This window comes from Berghia stephanieae, chromosome 2, assembly GCF_034508935.2.
Source record: "Berghia stephanieae isolate SIO BIC M18660-M18661 chromosome 2, UCSD_Bste_1.3, whole genome shotgun sequence".
Lineage (NCBI taxonomy): Eukaryota > Metazoa > Mollusca > Gastropoda > Nudibranchia > Aeolidiidae > Berghia > Berghia stephanieae.
Window position 1 is genome coordinate 15,956,534 of NC_088361.1, and position 17,158 is coordinate 15,973,691.

At 35.3% G+C, this 17,158-nt stretch overlaps 1 protein-coding gene across 3 annotated transcripts; it reads left to right on the forward strand.

Moving 5' to 3' along the window:
• The first annotated feature begins 2,230 nt into the window (after nucleotides 1–2,230).
• Nucleotides 2,231–17,010, forward strand: LOC144964385 (G2/mitotic-specific cyclin-B-like). Of its 3 annotated transcripts, none has more exons than XM_078898570.1 (8): nucleotides 2,231–2,248; nucleotides 5,115–5,452; nucleotides 7,628–7,888; nucleotides 9,796–9,954; nucleotides 11,415–11,651; nucleotides 12,350–12,490; nucleotides 12,713–12,817; nucleotides 13,631–13,858. In XM_078898570.1, exons 2-8 carry the CDS (start codon nucleotides 5,162–5,164, stop codon nucleotides 13,730–13,732), a joined length of 1,296 nt encoding a protein of 431 aa, XP_078754696.1. In that variant the 5' UTR covers nucleotides 2,231–2,248; nucleotides 5,115–5,161; the 3' UTR covers nucleotides 13,733–13,858. The 3 variants fall into 3 exon arrangements, with proteins under 3 accessions (XP_078754696.1, XP_078754695.1, XP_078754694.1); XM_078898569.1 differs by lacking the exon at nucleotides 2,231–2,248 and adding an exon at nucleotides 2,290–2,393 and having other exon boundaries at nucleotides 13,631–17,010; XM_078898568.1 differs by lacking the exon at nucleotides 2,231–2,248 and adding an exon at nucleotides 2,313–2,440 and having other exon boundaries at nucleotides 13,631–17,010.
• The last annotated feature ends 148 nt before the right edge of the window (nucleotides 17,011–17,158 follow it).

Sequence of the window (17,158 nt, forward strand, 5' to 3'; positions counted from 1 at the left end):
CCAGGACATAAAACTGTGTGTATCCATGAACGTTTATAGTCGGGTTAATACAGTTCAGTGAGCATCTAAGGTCTTTGTTATTGTTTTTTGCCATCCGCGTTTATGAGGACTTCTCACTAAACTGTATTAACCAGACTAAAAAAGGTCATGGTTACAGTTTTGTGTGTTGGTCCGTTATACTTCCGGATGGCAATGTAATGAGCTTCTTAGCCAAGTGCATACTGTCTATACACATGGAGTTTAGTACAATGACAATTAAACGCTCGTACAATTGTGAGCAAGACGAAAATAGAAGAGAGAATAACAATGGTTGCCCATTGGGACCAACATTTGTAAAAATAATAATATATCGATTTGAAAGGGTCCAAAATAATATGTCTTGAGGCATTCTTTGTTAAAACACATCTTGCTTAATGCATCTTTGTAACTTGACCCCAATATGAATGTTAATTTAGTTTATGTTATTATATCATTATTTTATATTATTTCCGTATTTGACATAGCATGTGGATGTATTATAACATATCTTGTATTAATGACTTTATGTTTAGTTATTACATTGTTGTAATATGATAATATTATGTTGATGTAGTATGTATAATGTTTCATTTGTATAATAATGTCACTATATTATTGTTTCGCGCATTGAACATCACCCAGTGATGAAAATGCGCGTTATAAATGTCATATATTATTATTATTATTATTATTATTATTATTATTATTATTATTATTATTATTATTATTATTATTATTATTATTATTATTATTATTATTTATTCATAGCAATAACTATGACATGACTTGACAAATAAAACTTCATTTACATTAAAAGCACGATACTTAAATATATCTAATACTGCACAAAGTTTGAAGAGAAGTGATTGAGAGGGAGGGGGAAGACTGACAATAAAGTGGCTTAGATAGTTTAGGTAAAAATATTATTATCATAGTTTGCGGTTGTAGTCTAATAAAATTATTTGAAAAATACGGATGATTGGAAGAACCCAACTGAATTCGAGAGTTAACTGGAAGCACCTGTGAACCAAAGATTTGTGTGCCAGGAACCTTGTTCTCGATAACGCCTCGGTCTAAGTCCATATTATCGCAATACTCTTCAACGGTCGTAACGTCACTTCCTTCCTTATGACGCATGGTAACTTAATAACACAGGCTCTAAACTATCGGAACAATGGCGGACGCCCGTATGAAATATTTCTCCAGCGAGCATAAAAGCGTATCCAGAGGGGGAAAAAAAACATAATTTGATCGTGTTTTTACTTTTACACATTCTGATCACAAGGCATATGCAAAGTTCTTGCCAGCATGAAGAATAAAAAGTAATGATTTTCTTTGTTTTGAACCAAGATTGCCGCCGTTGCCGGCGGCGTGACATCAGACTACTGAATCCAATATTTTGATCAATCAAAACATGGAATTTGTGACACACCTTCACACGTGCTATAGTTTAATATAGTTGTTTGTTTATAAACAATAACGTGGATTAAATCTCTCTCTCTCTCTCTCTCTCTCTCTCTCTCTCTCTCTCTCTCTCTCTCTCTCTCTCTCTCTCTCTCTCTCTCTCTGACCATTATTATTGTTTTTATACCGCAAAAATGAGTGACTATTATATTATTATAAACGGTTAAGTAACGCTGGTTAACACATATATATCTAGTTTTCTGTGTTGGTTCTATTGATCAAGCGAAATAACAACGAGTATTTTAATTTTACTCAGACAAATACGATTGTCCGAGAAGCGTGGTTATCTAATCTTAGTGTCTATTGTGTCCTCATCATAGATCAACACTATTCCAAAAAATAAAAATGATGACTACGAGACGATGTCTATTCTTTTTTAAATCCTTTCTTTTTATAAATTAAATGCCATTCTGACAATCCTAAGAGTCGTCAATTTTGCGAATTTCATTTCGTTAGCAACGCCATCTTCGTATCTAGCCAATCGAATCTGCTCATGTAAAACCTAAACCAATCAAATTCAGCCGGTTTCTTTCGAACATTCCTATCTTTAGCTTCCTTTACGATGAAATCATTAAAAAGTTGCACTGGCTTTGCAAATAATGGTGTCGACTACTTAGACCCATTTCAATAATTTTTATCCCTTAATTTAGCTTTTCCCTGAAGAATTTATTATCATTTTAGACTGCCATCCAAGTAACATATATTTTAACCCCAACGTTTCCTAAATTTTAAGATCGCCAATTCTACCATCTTCTGTGAATACAAAGTTAGTTTTCGTTTGCCTCATATTCGATCACCCCGTACACCTCTTTCGATTACAGAAAATGAATACTGAATACCGAAATATTTACGAAAAGCAAGTCGACGCATGTTTACATTGAACTAAAAACATTCCTTTGACTCCGAAACAGGTCTGAGAAAGGCTGGATTGACCAAATCTTCTGTTTTTGTGTTTTCGGTAATCCAATAACAAAATCAGTTGCTATTTGTTTATAAATAAACCACGTTCTTCTCTTTTATTCATTTGAAATGAATTGACCTTACTTACACATTAAGTTAAGTCAGGCGAAACTGATTAACATTTAAATTTCACAAGATAAGGCCCAAGCAAGTGCAAGGCGTTGTTTGTTATTGTTGCAGTCAGTTAGTCATGTTATTAGCAGACTGAACAAAAAAGAATTGGATGCTGAATGGTCATCTGATAAATGAACACAGATTATTATTGAGTTTATTTGTCTTTTTCCAAGTAATTTATTTTTGAGACCAATCAGAACAATATTTTTGATGTATCTACTTTTGATTTTTTTTTTTACTTTTTTTACTCACCTCGTCGACTCCACTTTTACGTTTACTCTTTCAACTTTTACCCCGGACAATGGTGACAGTTGAAAATGAAATGTTTCAACTGCAATTGAAACTTTACGGACGGACTTAAATTAAAACTTCAATAGATATGTAGGTACTCCGTTTACATTACCTGCACTCCTTGTCCCACAGTCAGCCTACCAGTTTTCAAGTTTACATTTGATTTTCAATATGAATATGACTGAGACTGACGTTTTGGTTTTTGAATGAATAGAAATTCTTTGACAACTAGATCTACTTTGTTCAATTTTCATGAGATTGAAATAATTTTTAGCAGAGCTCAGAATTGTAAGTGGTTGACGATTGTTGACAACAGTCACTCTGGCCTAAAACTAACACACTTAACATTAACATACCACGACTGTCGTTAGTTTTAGTTTTAGGACCTTGCCTTGCTTCATCTCATCTGTCATCTGATTCATTTTTAAGGATGGAAGTGGAAGGAGTATTCTAACTTCTAGAATGTTTCGTCATTGATTTCATCTAAATATTTCAATTTCACAATTTATAGTTATTAATATACGTGCATGCTACCCACTTTTGATTTGACACAGGAATTTAGATTGTGCCCAGAGTCTTGGGTAGTGAGGGGGGTATTTTTGCATATCTATGCTTAAACTTAAATGTGATAGTGGTGTGCGAATGGTTGTGTGTATGTAAGAGAAAGAGAGACTGTTAGTGTGTAAGTGTGTATGTAAGATTGAGACAGATATTTTTGTGTTAATGAATGGGCTGTGGATTTTTTTTTTTTTTTTTTTTTTTGCTTTTGTCGCTTTTGTATGAATGGAGAGGATGTGTGTATTGTGATGGAGCCATTTATGTGAGAGAGAGCTGAGGGTTTTACCAAAACCAATTGTACTTACATGATAATTTACTTTCACCTTCATGTTTAGGTACTTTATAGTACAGTAGAACATGAAAGTAACGTACTCGGAAATAGCGAGAACTCGGAAATAGCGAGTAAAATCTAAATCCCCGTTTTTTTTCTCTTATTTGAGTCAATAAAATTAGCATGCAAGTAGCGAGTATGAAAAAGAGGTCAACTCGGAAATAACGAGCATTTCCTGCCCCAGCCTAGGACTTCGAACGAAGTAAAGCAAAACACCAAACAAGGGCGATTTAAATATTTTTAACCTAGCTTCTTTTCTTTTCTTATTTTTCGTTACGAGTAATATTACATAGTAGCCTAGTCTAGAGTACATAGTAGGCGAAACAAATTTGGGTGGGGGTTGGGTGTGTGTGTTTGTGTGCGTGTGGGGGTCAATTATTCACCCAATGTAGTGACACGCGACGCACGAGGTAAGCACTGGAAGCCAATATTTCAACATGCCTCACTTCGCAGCATCGGTCAGCGAGAGAGGGGAGCGTGGAACCATCATTTCAGTGGGTCAGTGATTGAGTGATTTGCTTGCCTACCTCATCAAACATGCCAAGTGCATACAAACACTCGCACACACAGATACACGAAATCTTGATGGAAATGGAAGGGGCGGATCAACTTCAACCTGTGGCCATCATTACGCCGTTAACGAAGGCCGTGTTCAACCCCGCCTTCACCCCACTTTATCCACACACAGTCATTTGCACACACGCGCAAACACACACACACATTGTCTTTCCATATTTTTGTACGGCCGAGTGACCCTTCCTGGCAACTCGGGAATAGCGAGAACTCGGAAATAGCGAGTAATCAGGAGTGGACCCGTCTAACTTGCTATTCCCGAGTTCTACTGTATTTATAGCTATGTTTTTTTTGTTGTTTTGTTTGTTTTTTCGATGGGATGGTTACTGGGGGAAATGTAGCATTAGTTGTGGAATAAGAAGGGGTGAATAGTTGTGTGAGCTAACGGTTTGAATGGGAAGCTTTATCAAACACTGAGGAAATGTGGGATAAAATTGGAATCTATTTGGCATTGGTGTCGTTTTATAGAGGCATTGAAATATTATTTTACTATAATCCCTTAATTTTGACTATTTGCAAGATTGCCAATTTTCCGTATATTTACTGAATTCAGTTTGTTATAAACCCTCAGTATATTTTCCAATCACCTGCTAAGTGGTGGGGGGGGGGGGGGGAGTACATAAATGTCCTTTTACTGGAGTTCAACACTCAGTGGCCTGTCTAAAGAATTTTTACTTCCTAAATTGGCAACCCTGTATTTGTCTATTGGAATCCTGAGTTAAAGAATTTTCCAATTTTACCATTCCACATGTATACTTATCATTGTCAATTTTTCCAATATAATTCCTCATTTTTACGTTTGCAGGCATGTGAGAGGTTTTTGGTCATAGTTTATAATTGACAAAAACAGTCATGGATATAATGGACAGTGAGGGACATCGATTCTTGATGGATGCCAAAAACAAGACTATGGCAGACCAGGCAATATCACGCGCCACTCTAGGGGATATTGGAAACCGGGTGTCTGCCATCACTATTGATACAGCCAAAGGGGGTGCCATCAAGAAAGAAATTCTTCAGCCTGCAGGTGGTGTGGTTATACGGAATCCTGTTGCTCTTATAAAACCTTCCAATATTGCCAAGCCGGCCCCTGTCCATTTGTCACCTAGTCAACCTCATCCTGAACCAGTGATTAAAGAAATAGTAAGAAATTTTGTATTATATATTTTTAGATGTCATTTCATTTTTCACACTTTTGTGTAATCATAGGTCTCAAATTGTTGCTATTTCAAGTCCTCTGATATTTTCTACCGCTTGAGCTCCAGGCCCTCAGTAGTATCTATACGAAGGCACTTAAATGAAGGGCTAAATCTGTGTCACAGTTCTCCCATTCATCTGTGTGACCGCTAGTTTTCGTTTGTGAAGTTTGTGAGCTGCAGGCTAATACAATGACTTGGTTAAATTGAGATATCTCTGGTGTTTATTTACAGAATTGGATAAATTAGATACCAAAATAAAGGGCATTGAACGCTCTATCATTTGGTACAATTCCTTAAATTCATTTAGAAGATATTGTAATGGAAAGATAGCTTAATTTTAGTGGGCAAGAAAATCAAGCCGTTTATCATCATTCATGAAAATATTCCCTTAAAACATAAATAATCATAAAATTCTATCATTTTCCTTTCCAATGATACCATTTTCAACTTTCAAAACTGCTTCCAGGATACCCTTTGAGCATTCCATAAAATCACTCATTTCAAAATCTACCAAAGTAACGCCATTTCAGCTTGGACTGCCGTGGTCAGCGTCGGTCATTGGCTCTAGTCTCGTGACGTCACAGTGTTTCAGGGGAATCCCCTTTCGTTTTTTCAGTCAGCTGGTGCCCAATTTCAGGCTGATTCCTATAGTAATTTTTTGGGTGTTTTTAAGGCATAAAAAATTGAATAACTCTGCTTCTATACAATCTAGAGACAAAATTCAAACGGTTTTATCATTGGGATGGTATACTGCATCATAATAAACCAGATTTTATACTGTCATTTGAAAACTGAATTTTCATTTAAGTGCCTACTAACTACTATACGTCTTCAAAAATCATTGTAAACAGTCTGGTTGCGAGGGACTTATCCATGTTTATTAAATCTTTAATAATTTTTTCTTTTTTTATATAGTATGAGTATGATTTGTATGTTAATAATTCTATATTTTACCAGTATTGTCATTAATGAGGGCATATTGCTCCACTTTATATGATAAAATGCGCATGTGCGGCTATGTGGTCTAGTGGTATGACACTCGCTTTCGGATCGGAAGGTCCTGGGTTCGAGCCTCGCGCTCGGCGCATAGTTGAGTCCTTGGAAAAGGCTCTTTACTCACATTCTCTCACTGTACTCAGGTGTAAAATGAGTACCTGGCCGTTAACAGCTGTCCGAAAAATTGTAATATCGCCTAACAGGCGCCATGTCCCGTCCTTCATGTTAAATGTTGCTGGTGACCAGGGACCCCTTGTAAAGCGCTTTGAGCACATTTAGTGGATATTGCGCTATATAACAAAAGCTCAAAATTCCGTGGAAGCAGTGAAATACTCTTTCTTTTGAAAGTTTCTGACTTGAGACCGATGATATTACGATTATGCTATCCATTTTATTCTCATACTTTTATCCTCCGGTTTTCTTTAACCTTTACCACCATTCGCTATAACACGCACTATTCGCCACTCATGTGGTCTTTTTGACTCAGCAATCTACAGAGATTTATATCTGTAGCTGCTAGGATCTGTGGATCGTAAAAAGCAATATGTACAAATATGATGAGCTTCCAATAAGAACAAAGTACTAGACATTGAACGTTTCAGGCTCATAACCCTTCTTCATCCAATAACAAAAAAAACAGTAATTGATACATCACTTTAAATTCAGACAGAGAAAGAAAAGCAGTTTATTATTATTATTATTATTATTATTATTATTATTATTATTATTATATGGCACATTTTGTCAGCAAGTTCAGAGTCAAAAAGTAAACTAATAGAAGCGTTTGGATACTAACAATAGTAATCGTGCTGAAATTGAAATTTTGTCTAAAATTTGGTGCGTAAAGGATTAGATAAATAAAAGTGTGATTTGAGCCCAAAACATTCTGTGTTTGGTATTTTGTTTTGTTTTGATGTTGTTACATACATTTTTGTGCATATAGTGGTAACAGTATCCATCAATTCACAATTAATGCATTTTTAATACCTCACATATTGCTTCCCTTCAAAAGTAAAAATAATTCCCATCGGTACAGCAAAACTGGTATTGTTTATTTTAAATATACTGCACCACTGATTCAGTTTCATTCAATTTCTTCCTTTCCCCTTCCTCCCCTCTCCAGGAGACTGAAAGAGTGAAAGTAGAATGGATGACAGATCATCATCATTTATTACAGACGACTCAACAAGTGAAATCCGACGACGTTGTTTTAGACTTGAACCATCATGCATCTGCCATGAACATCAGTCATGAGGCAGAGGATGCTTTTTCAAGGGCCTTTTTCAATGAACACATAGAAGACATTGATTCAGAGGACAGGAACAATCCACAGCTAGTCAGCATTTACGTCAACTCAATCTATGACTATATGAGATCTTTAGAGGTCGGTTGGATAAAATTGTGTTTAATTTAGATCCAATGTTATTTTTTCTTTCTTTCTGTTTTTTTTCCTCGAGTAACTTTCAAGTTTATAGAAATAGAAGGAACAAAATTGACGTCACTCAGCTTTTTGTAATTGTATTTAGACAGCCATGCCAGAACTAGTTCTCACTAAATTCTATCAATCCGGCTGGTGGATGTTGTGAGTATTTTACCTACATGCATGGCATCCATTGCTCGTCTTATTAGAGATGAGGCTGTTTTTCTTAGTTCTTATGACTGGTTGGTTTGGATCTCAGACAGCAGATTTTCCTTGGTTAACGTTATGTAAATGTTGCTGCTTGAAGCTCGTAGAAATAAATAACAATGTGATATTGAATGTAAGCTTCCATTTAATTACAAAAACAGTGGGATGTTTTGTTTATTCATCTTAACAACGCCACTACCACATCATCTCATTCATCTGTAGTGTTTCATTCATCCTGTTTGTTGATTAAGGGGAAACCTGAAACATCAATTCTATCTGTTTTCGTAATTAAATTGAAGCTTACATTCAATTTCACATTGTTATATATTACTTGGTTAACGTTAGGAGATGGACACAGATCTGTCTAGAGAAATACAAATTTTTGGCTCCTGCTACAGAGCTGCATAGGTCTCTTTGACTCAATAAATCTTGTTGAAGAGGAAAGTTGGGCTCCATAGAACCTATATCCAGGACTTTGAAAGATTTTTGGACCACGCCAGGAGCAAATTATTTATTTCTAAAGCTATTTAAAGTGCATTTTTCTTTTCTTTTCTTTTTTGCCTTGGAAACGACGAATTTTGGAAATTTCAAGTAGGTAGCTTCGTGGGCAGATGATTGTTGTTGCCAAAAACAATCGTTCACTATTACATTGTAATTTACAATACAGTTTTTGCTTTGAATAGCACTAGTCAGATGTTAATCATGCATTTATTTCAATGATCTAATCAAATATCCAACAACTGTCTGTCAATCCTACATTGGCTCATTATCATTCTTAGTCATCATTTTCATATATTATTATTATCATTATCATCATCATTTCTGTTATTGTTAATTGATATTACCACTTTTCAGTCATTATTGCTGTATTTTTTTCTCTCTTATTTTCTGTACTATGTTGTCACCATCAAGGACATTCTCTAATTTACGTCCAGAAAAAATACGGTATTAGGTTTATTATCATTATCATCATCATCATCATAACTGGGTGGGGTTCCCTACCTCCACAGTGGGCAGGGAGGTACATACCGTGTCTTCTATCCCCTTATATCTGTTTTCCAACTTGCTTTTCTGTCTTTGTCTTGGAATGAGATTGCTTGGTTTTGTCCCGGAGTCCTTGGCTGGGAGGGAAACAGTCAAATGCAAAGTTATTGTTTTGGGAGATGATATTTTTTTCCTTGTAAATCATCTCTCTGTTATGTATTAGTATTATTAAATTTGTTATTTTTAATGTATAATGAAATGTAAGCATTTGAGTGTATTCCTCTTTGTTGGATCTTGTGCTTGTATCTGGGTGAGACTTATAGGTGATCTCAAACTAAGTGCATTGGTGGTATGCTCTTGGAATCTACATCTGATCCCTATTTGTTCCCAGTTCCCCTAGGTCTTACTTTTTCTTGGGTGCCTTAATTGTAATTCTAGACCTTTTTACTATCCCATTTTCTTCCTTTTTACTGGCGCTGATATAACCTAAATGTGTTGCAAGGGCCGTAAAACCCTTAAAAACTAAAAACAAACATCATCATCATAATCATCATCATTACTGTTGTTGTTAATCGATATTACCACTTTTCAGTCATTATTGCTGTATTTTTTTTCTTCTTCTTCTCTTATTTTCTGTACTATGTTATCAACATCAAGGACATTCTCTAATTTACTTCCAGAAAAAATACAGTATAGGCGTCAACTTTTTGGAGGGCTCCGAGTTGACTGGAAAGATGAGGGCCATTTTGATAGACTGGCTCTGTCAGGTTCACAGTCGGTTCCATCTCCTCCAGGAAACGCTTTATCTTACAGTTGCTATCATAGATAGATATTTACAGGTACGTTTTCATGCCAGCCTCTTTTATTGACTAAATTAACTCGTGTAGAGATTTATATACTTTTTTTTTTTTAATTATTTTAATTGGCCATGTTCATTTTTTAAAATATATTTTGCGGGTGGTTGGATGGGAGCATCACCCTTGAATCATATACCTATGATGTTCGCATGGGTGTACGATCCGATAGTGATGTCGTTTCTTCTTCTCTTTACTAGCCTATTCTGCTTCTTTGGTTTGTGATTGTATTTTTGACAGGGGATTTTTTTTTCTGTAAATCTTCTGCCTGTTTGTTCTTGGTTATTTATAATTTAGCTTATGGTATCTTTAGGTTATGATTTTGATTTACATTTGTACTATTTTTGTTAGATTGCTTGTTTTTTTGTTTCAGCGGTCTCTCATATAACCTCAATTGTGTTGGAAGAGACCTAAAGCAACAAACCAAAAAAAAAAAAATATATTTTTGTTGTTGCTGGATTGGAATTTTTAAATCTGAAGTTGAAGTAAATTTGTTAAGATTACTTTTTAACTCATTCAGACTTGCTTAGTACTACGAAAAATGAGTAGAAATACGAATTTTTGTCTCCAGCTACAGAACTGCACATGTCTCTTTGACCTCAATATATTTTGTTGAGAAGGAAAGCTTAGCTCCTTAGAGCCTTTATTCAGGACTTTGGAGAATTTTTGGACCATGCTGAGAGCAAAGTTTATTTTTAAAGCTATTTAAAGTGAATTTAAAAAAAAAAAAAAAAAATTTCTCTTGGAAACTACGAATTTTTAAAATTTCAAGTGGGCAGCTCTGCACATTAGTCTTTAAGAAAGTTTTCCTTCAGAGCCATATAAAGGTTTTTATAGCTTTAAACTGGCGGTAGCAATTGCTTGCTACCCTTTTTGACTTTGGATAGGACACTTTACTTTTCTATCGCAAAGTACTTTCCCTAAGATCTAATAGACCCATCTATTAATTCATTTTTGGGTGGACTGGAAGGTCAGAAAAAAAACTTGACTTCATCCGAGATTGGTCCCAGTGCCCTTTGGACGTGAGCTGCCAGGACTCTCACACTTACTTCTCACTTACTAGTGGAACTGTAAATTGAACATTATTTTAAAACATGCATAATTTGTGACTTATGGAGAGAGAAAAATTGTTTTGAAATCTCCTTGTCATGCAGATTTGTTTTGTTTTTTTTCTTTAAATTCTTTTTATTTTTATTTTTATTTTTATTTTTTGATTTAATTTTGTTGTCAATAAACAATAGGATAAAATAAATACAATGGTTGAGCAAAAGGCGTTATTGCTCATTCCATTATTGTTGGCCTAGAACTTTCCACAATTATTTTAGTTTTTCAAATTTTTCTCTAATGAATTACTTGGGGCCTGTTCTATATTTTTACTACCACACCTCAGATTAGAGGGGTTACGGTGTGGATGCAGTTGATGACTTTTGAATTAATATTTTCAGGCAAAGCCGTGCATAAAGAGGAGATTGCAACTCGTCGGCGTCACGGCCATGCTGGTCGCTTGCAAGTATGAGGAAATGTTTGTCCCAGAAGTTGCCGATTTTGTGTACATAACAGACGGTGCATATACCAAAAACGATGTCAAAGAGATGGAGCAGGATATTCTTCGCACATTAGAATTCAGTTTTGGTCGTCCTCTTTGTCTTCATTTCTTGAGGCGAAATTCCAAAGCTGGACAGGTAATTATTTTGATTGCTAGTTGACAATTATTTTTTTATCTCAAAGGTTGAGTATCAGTCTGAATGGCGTTATTCCTTCAAAGGTGATGAGGCAGTGTGGCTCAGTGGCACGGTCTTTGACTACTGGAGTGCTGCATGACTTTGATAAGTCACTAGCTCACTTTTTAGTGCTACACTGCAGCTGATACTTGGGTTATTCCAGTCTTCCCTTGGAATAGACCATAAGACAAATTTCCCTTTGGAGAAGATTTAAGGGAATTTATTTATTTATTTATTTTTTTTAATTCATGCACAATATACAGTTAACCAGATAACTGCCTTATATTTGCAGCTAGTGGTCTTGTGGTATGGCACTCGCTTTCCGATTGGAAGGTTCTGGGTTCGAGCCTCGCTCCGCGCATAGTTGAGTCCTTGTAAAAGGCTCTTTACTCACATTCTCTCAACATACTCAGGTGTAAAATGAGTACCTGGCCATTAACAACGTTGTCTCGGTCGTAAAAAAAATTGTAATGTCACCTAACATGCATCATGTCCTGTATTTAAAAGTTTTGACCAGAAAACTCGTCCTTCAAATATCAATCAATTTAAATTAACCTCATCTTGGCAAAGAAAGCCTGAGACCTCGCAAGGTCAACTCGCCTCTTATTTTTTTGTGCAGCCGTCATCAATGTTGACCTTAAAGTGCTTTTCTGTTTCAGGTGGATGCGACAAAGCACACTTTGGCCAAATACCTAATGGAGCTTTCAATGGTGGACTATGACATGGCTCATGTCAGGCCTTCTCTGGTAGCTGCCAGCGCCCTCTACCTGTCCATGAGATTGATAGACAACTCAAGATGGGTAAGTCTTACAGTCTGTGTACCTTGAATATTTTTATTGGTTTTTAAGGATATCGCTTGTTATTCCTATTATTATTATTATTTTTATCATCATTGCTTTTATTATTATTATTGTTGTTGTTATTCATTTTTTAATCAGGCTCACCATCTTTAGAACATTCCAAAATTGTTCTCCATGCGTTTAAATTTTAAATTTTCTTTTTTTTCTTTTTTAAAAACTCAGACTGAGACGTTGCGGTTTCATAGCTGTTATTCGGAGTCTGACATTATACCAACTGCTCAGCGATTGGCACAGCTCGTAATTAAGGCCGAGTCCAGCAAACAGACGGTTGGTATTCTCGCATATTTTAGCAATCTCATAACACAGACTATAATGACGAATTTTAATTGCAATATTTTGTCCCGACATTTTTGTATTTATATATATATACAATTTAATTCAGTTCAAATGTTTATTTAAGGCAATTGCCAATATGAAACATACATTAACACAGAATTTAAAATCAATAAAGGTAAAATTAATAGTTAACCAAAGGAAGCGAAAAATAATAATATATTATATATATATATATATATATATATATATATATATAATATATATATATATATGAACAAAATAAATGAATAGTTGTATCAATGAATAAATATAGAGATTACACTCACCTGACTACGTGGACACCATAATACGTAACACAAGCAAATCATTTTTCAGGAAACAAAATAAAATATTAACATTCAATCTCAGTGGCACAATAAAATCTTCAAATTCAACCAGACTTTTAACTCGCAATGTTACACATGATTTTGTGTGTTAGTACGAGTTATATCCTGCTGGCAGCTGTTGTGAACATTTTACCTAAGCGTATTGCATCAATATATCTATGCTGTGTTTTTTTGAGGAGCCCAAACTCTTATCTTGTATTTCTGATCCTTTTAGTTTAAATTTTCTTTACAGCATCTGCTTTGCCCCAATAAAAACAAAAAAAACGTGTTGAGAATGAATACATAATAATATGTATTCATTCTCGTGTAATTGTTCTACATGTAGCATATATAGGTATACAGAATATGTAACATATACAGGTTTTCTAATTACAGCACTTGCTTGGATATTATTAAGATTGTTGTATTTTCTTTTCAGGCTGTCCGGTTGAAATATTCAAGTAAAAAGTTTATGATGATTGCCTGCCTGCCCCAGCTCAAGTCCAAAGATTTATTAGACATAGCCCAAGGAAAGGAGTGACAGTTGTGATTTAACAATTGGCGCAGACCTGTCACTTGTACAGATAAATGTCGTTATACCAGGAATTTCAGGAATTAAGGTCAAATTTGGCCAATATCATTTATTTTTTTTTTTTAATTTTTGCTGGATTTTTATTTTTGATCAAAATTTTAGAGGAAAATATGTATTATTGTGTGACCCACTTATATCAACATTGCTGAAACGGCTATTATTGCCGCTATGTGGTCTAGTCGTATGACACTTGTTTTTGTACCGGAAGGTCCTGGGTTCGAGCCTCGCTCGGCACATATGTGAGCCCTTGGAAAAGGCTCTTTACTCACTTTCTCTCTCTGTACTCGGGTGTAAAATGAGTACCTGACTGTAAACAGCGTTATCTCTGTCCGAAAAAAATTGTAATATCGTCTCACAGGCGTCATGTCCCGTCCTACATGTTAGTGTTGCTGTTGGCCAGGGACCCCTTGTAAAGCGCTTTGAGCACGTTTAGTGGATATTGCGCTATATAAATGCTCTAATTTTTAAATTTTTTTTTAAAATGTAAAATCATCTTCATTGGTCGAGCTTTACCATTGCTTTGCTTGAACAAGATTTATCTCTTGTGGCATTCTGCTCAAATTCACCTCTACTTTATCCATATTGCTTATGTTGGCAAAACTGTTTTCAACATTTGTTATAGTTTCACTGCTGGAAGGACGTTGATATATCTGGGTTGCATTGTAATTATCTATGGATCTGTTTCTACATTGAAGTGCATCCGTGTTTTCATAACTTTTAAATTGACCATTTTTTTTCTTTACAATTTTTCTTTTCTAGTAAAGTTAAAATTTCGATTTTATTTGTTAAGTGACAGATCTGATGATGAGAAATATAAGGTATGGAGATGTGCCAGGTGAAATCAGAGAATAAAAATATCACAATGGGAGACAGATTCAGATGGCTCATTGGCTAGTGCGACTGCTCACCAATCTCTCTCAGCCAAGCAGAAGATGCTGTTTTAGTTGAATCCGCGGGTGGTTGGATGGGAGCATCACCCTTGAATCATATACCTATGATGTTCGCATGGGTGTACGATCCGATAGTGATGTCGTTTCTTCTTCTCTTTACTAGCCTATCCTGCTTCTTTGGTTTGTGATTGTATTTTTGACAGTGGATATTTTTTTTTCTGTAAATCTTCTGCCTGTTTGTTCTTGGTTATTTATAATTTAGCTTATGATATCTTTAGGTTATGATTTTGATTTACATTTATACTATTTTTGTTAGATTGCTTGTTTTTTTGTTTCAGCGGTCTCTCATATAACCTCAATTGTGTTGGAAGAGACCTAAAGCAACAAACAAACAAAAATTAGTTGAATCCCAAGTTTGGCCCTCTGACACCGCAATATTTTTATTCTCTATTGTCAGCTGACTCTTTTCCATACCCTTAATTTCTCATTTTCATGTGTTGAGAGGGAGCATATATGGGTCGATTTGTTGAATTTTATAATGCCAAAAGATTTCTTTTTTTTTTAAAATCTGAAAGCAGCAATTTGTCTTAATCCATTAACTGTCGTATTCTGGAAAAGCTCGTTTTTAAAAATTGACCAGAAAACTCTTCCTTCAAATATCGATCAGTTTAAAGGACCCTCATCTTGGTAAAAACTCTCAAACCGACCTGGGACTTCGAAAAATCCCAGGTTTGAGAGCTTTAAGCCAAGATGAGGGTCATTTAAATCGATTGATATTTGAAGGATGAGTTTTCTGGCCAATTTTTAAATACGAGCTTTTCCAGAATACGGCAGTTAGCTGGTTTATGGGGATATGGTTGTGTTGAAATGTTTCCTTGGATAGAAATTGCTTAGTCCCAAAATCTGATACCCTACCTTTGTAAATAAATTGTCTTTCAGGGAATATGTTTATAAGTTGTTCAGTGAAAACTGGGTACGCCAAATATGTTGATAGTCGGAAAACAGTTTGAAAAGTCATTTTTTAAGCTTCCTCTAGATTCCCCAAACCAATACAATGCAACACTCATTCCACAAATTCATGGGTTCAACTAATGACAAAATTCCCAATTATGTCCTTCTTTGCCTTAGAAAATTTTTCACGGCATCCACAAAGTTATACAACTTCAGCAAACTGAACTGAGCAAAGAGAGAGTAAAAAGCAGAGCAAGTTGCATTGTTCCCTTGCTTTTGAATTTTTGTCAGCATAGCCGTCTTAAGTACTTGACTGTCACCCAAAGCAATCAACCCAGCAGTTTGCATTTATCACAATATTTTGACACGTTGAAGAATTTTCTTTGGAATACCTGACAATGTCATGAAATATTTTCTTATTCATTCACTCACTCGATCCTCTCCGGTCTGCTGGCACTTGAGGCAATGCAAGGGATCTCTACCTGGTCCTGTCAGGAGCTATTCTTCAGGCCATCTCGAGGGACAGACCTCTCTATTTTAGGTCTCTCTCTACCTACATAAAATTTGAATGATGATCAGAATCTGTGGGGCTGATTGTTTCGGATGACAGACAAGTACTTAAGATCGCCATGGTCTCAGGTTCTTCCCTCCCGACCAAAAGTTTTGAGTTTTACCAGTTTTTACTGTACCAGGTTGCGAGTTTTAAGCTTTGATTAGCAAAGAGGTTTCATATAATGTATAGCATGATTAAGAGTTGAAATGTTGTCCCCATTTTATGATAAATGATAAAAATTTATTCATAGGTTTTGTAAGAGTCCTAAGTTAGTTATAATAGTTTTGTGTTCATATCATTCCCTGTGAATTGTAGATCAAAGGAGTTCTCATTTTTAAATCCATGACATACGGCTGGACTAGCTTTATTTTGCATTGTTGTACAAAGGTGTATTTTATATAGATGACCAGTGCTATCTTGACATTGTCTTTAGAAGAGTTTATTTTATTACTAACCTGCATTTGTTTATTATATCATTGATTTAACAAATAAGATTTTTATAACCACTCGACAAATTTATATTCTGCAGCAATATATGTAAGAATTTTTAAATCGTATTTTAATATAGAATTAAATAGCATAGAACGGCTGTTGACTGCCTTAAGCTTTCGTTGGTTTCATGACATGACTGTCTCTGTCTCATAGTGTAGAATAAATCAAGGGCATTGATGCATTTTCAGTTCCTCAACAGACGTGTGTGTGGATGTGTGTTGTCTAATATGTCATGGCTATGTGAAACCAATTGTGTCAACAAGGAAAGAAATGGACATGTGAACGGTTGTGTGTATTCCCTTTTAATCATTGTAATAAAATTTATTTATTGTTGAATAAAATATTTCTCGCTCTTATTTTTCATTTGATTGTGGGGAACATGGGCCTGTGGGTTCTATGTGCGGCTATGTCATGTGAGCGGACATCTTTGGATCAGAAGGCCCATGGTTCGAGTCCTGCACTGAGTCCTTGGAAAACTGGGTGGGGTCT

Coding starts and splice junctions, on each gene's coding strand:
- LOC144964385 (XM_078898570.1), top strand. CDS start 5,162: ATGGATATAATGGACAGTGAGGGACATCGATTCTTGATGGATGCCAAA. Junction 5,453..7,627: donor AACCAGTGATTAAAGAAATA/GTAAGAAATTTT, acceptor TCCCCTCTCCAG/GAGACTGAAAGAGTGAAAGT. Junction 12,491..12,712: donor TGATAGACAACTCAAGATGG/GTAAGTCTTACA, acceptor TTAAAAACTCAG/ACTGAGACGTTGCGGTTTCA.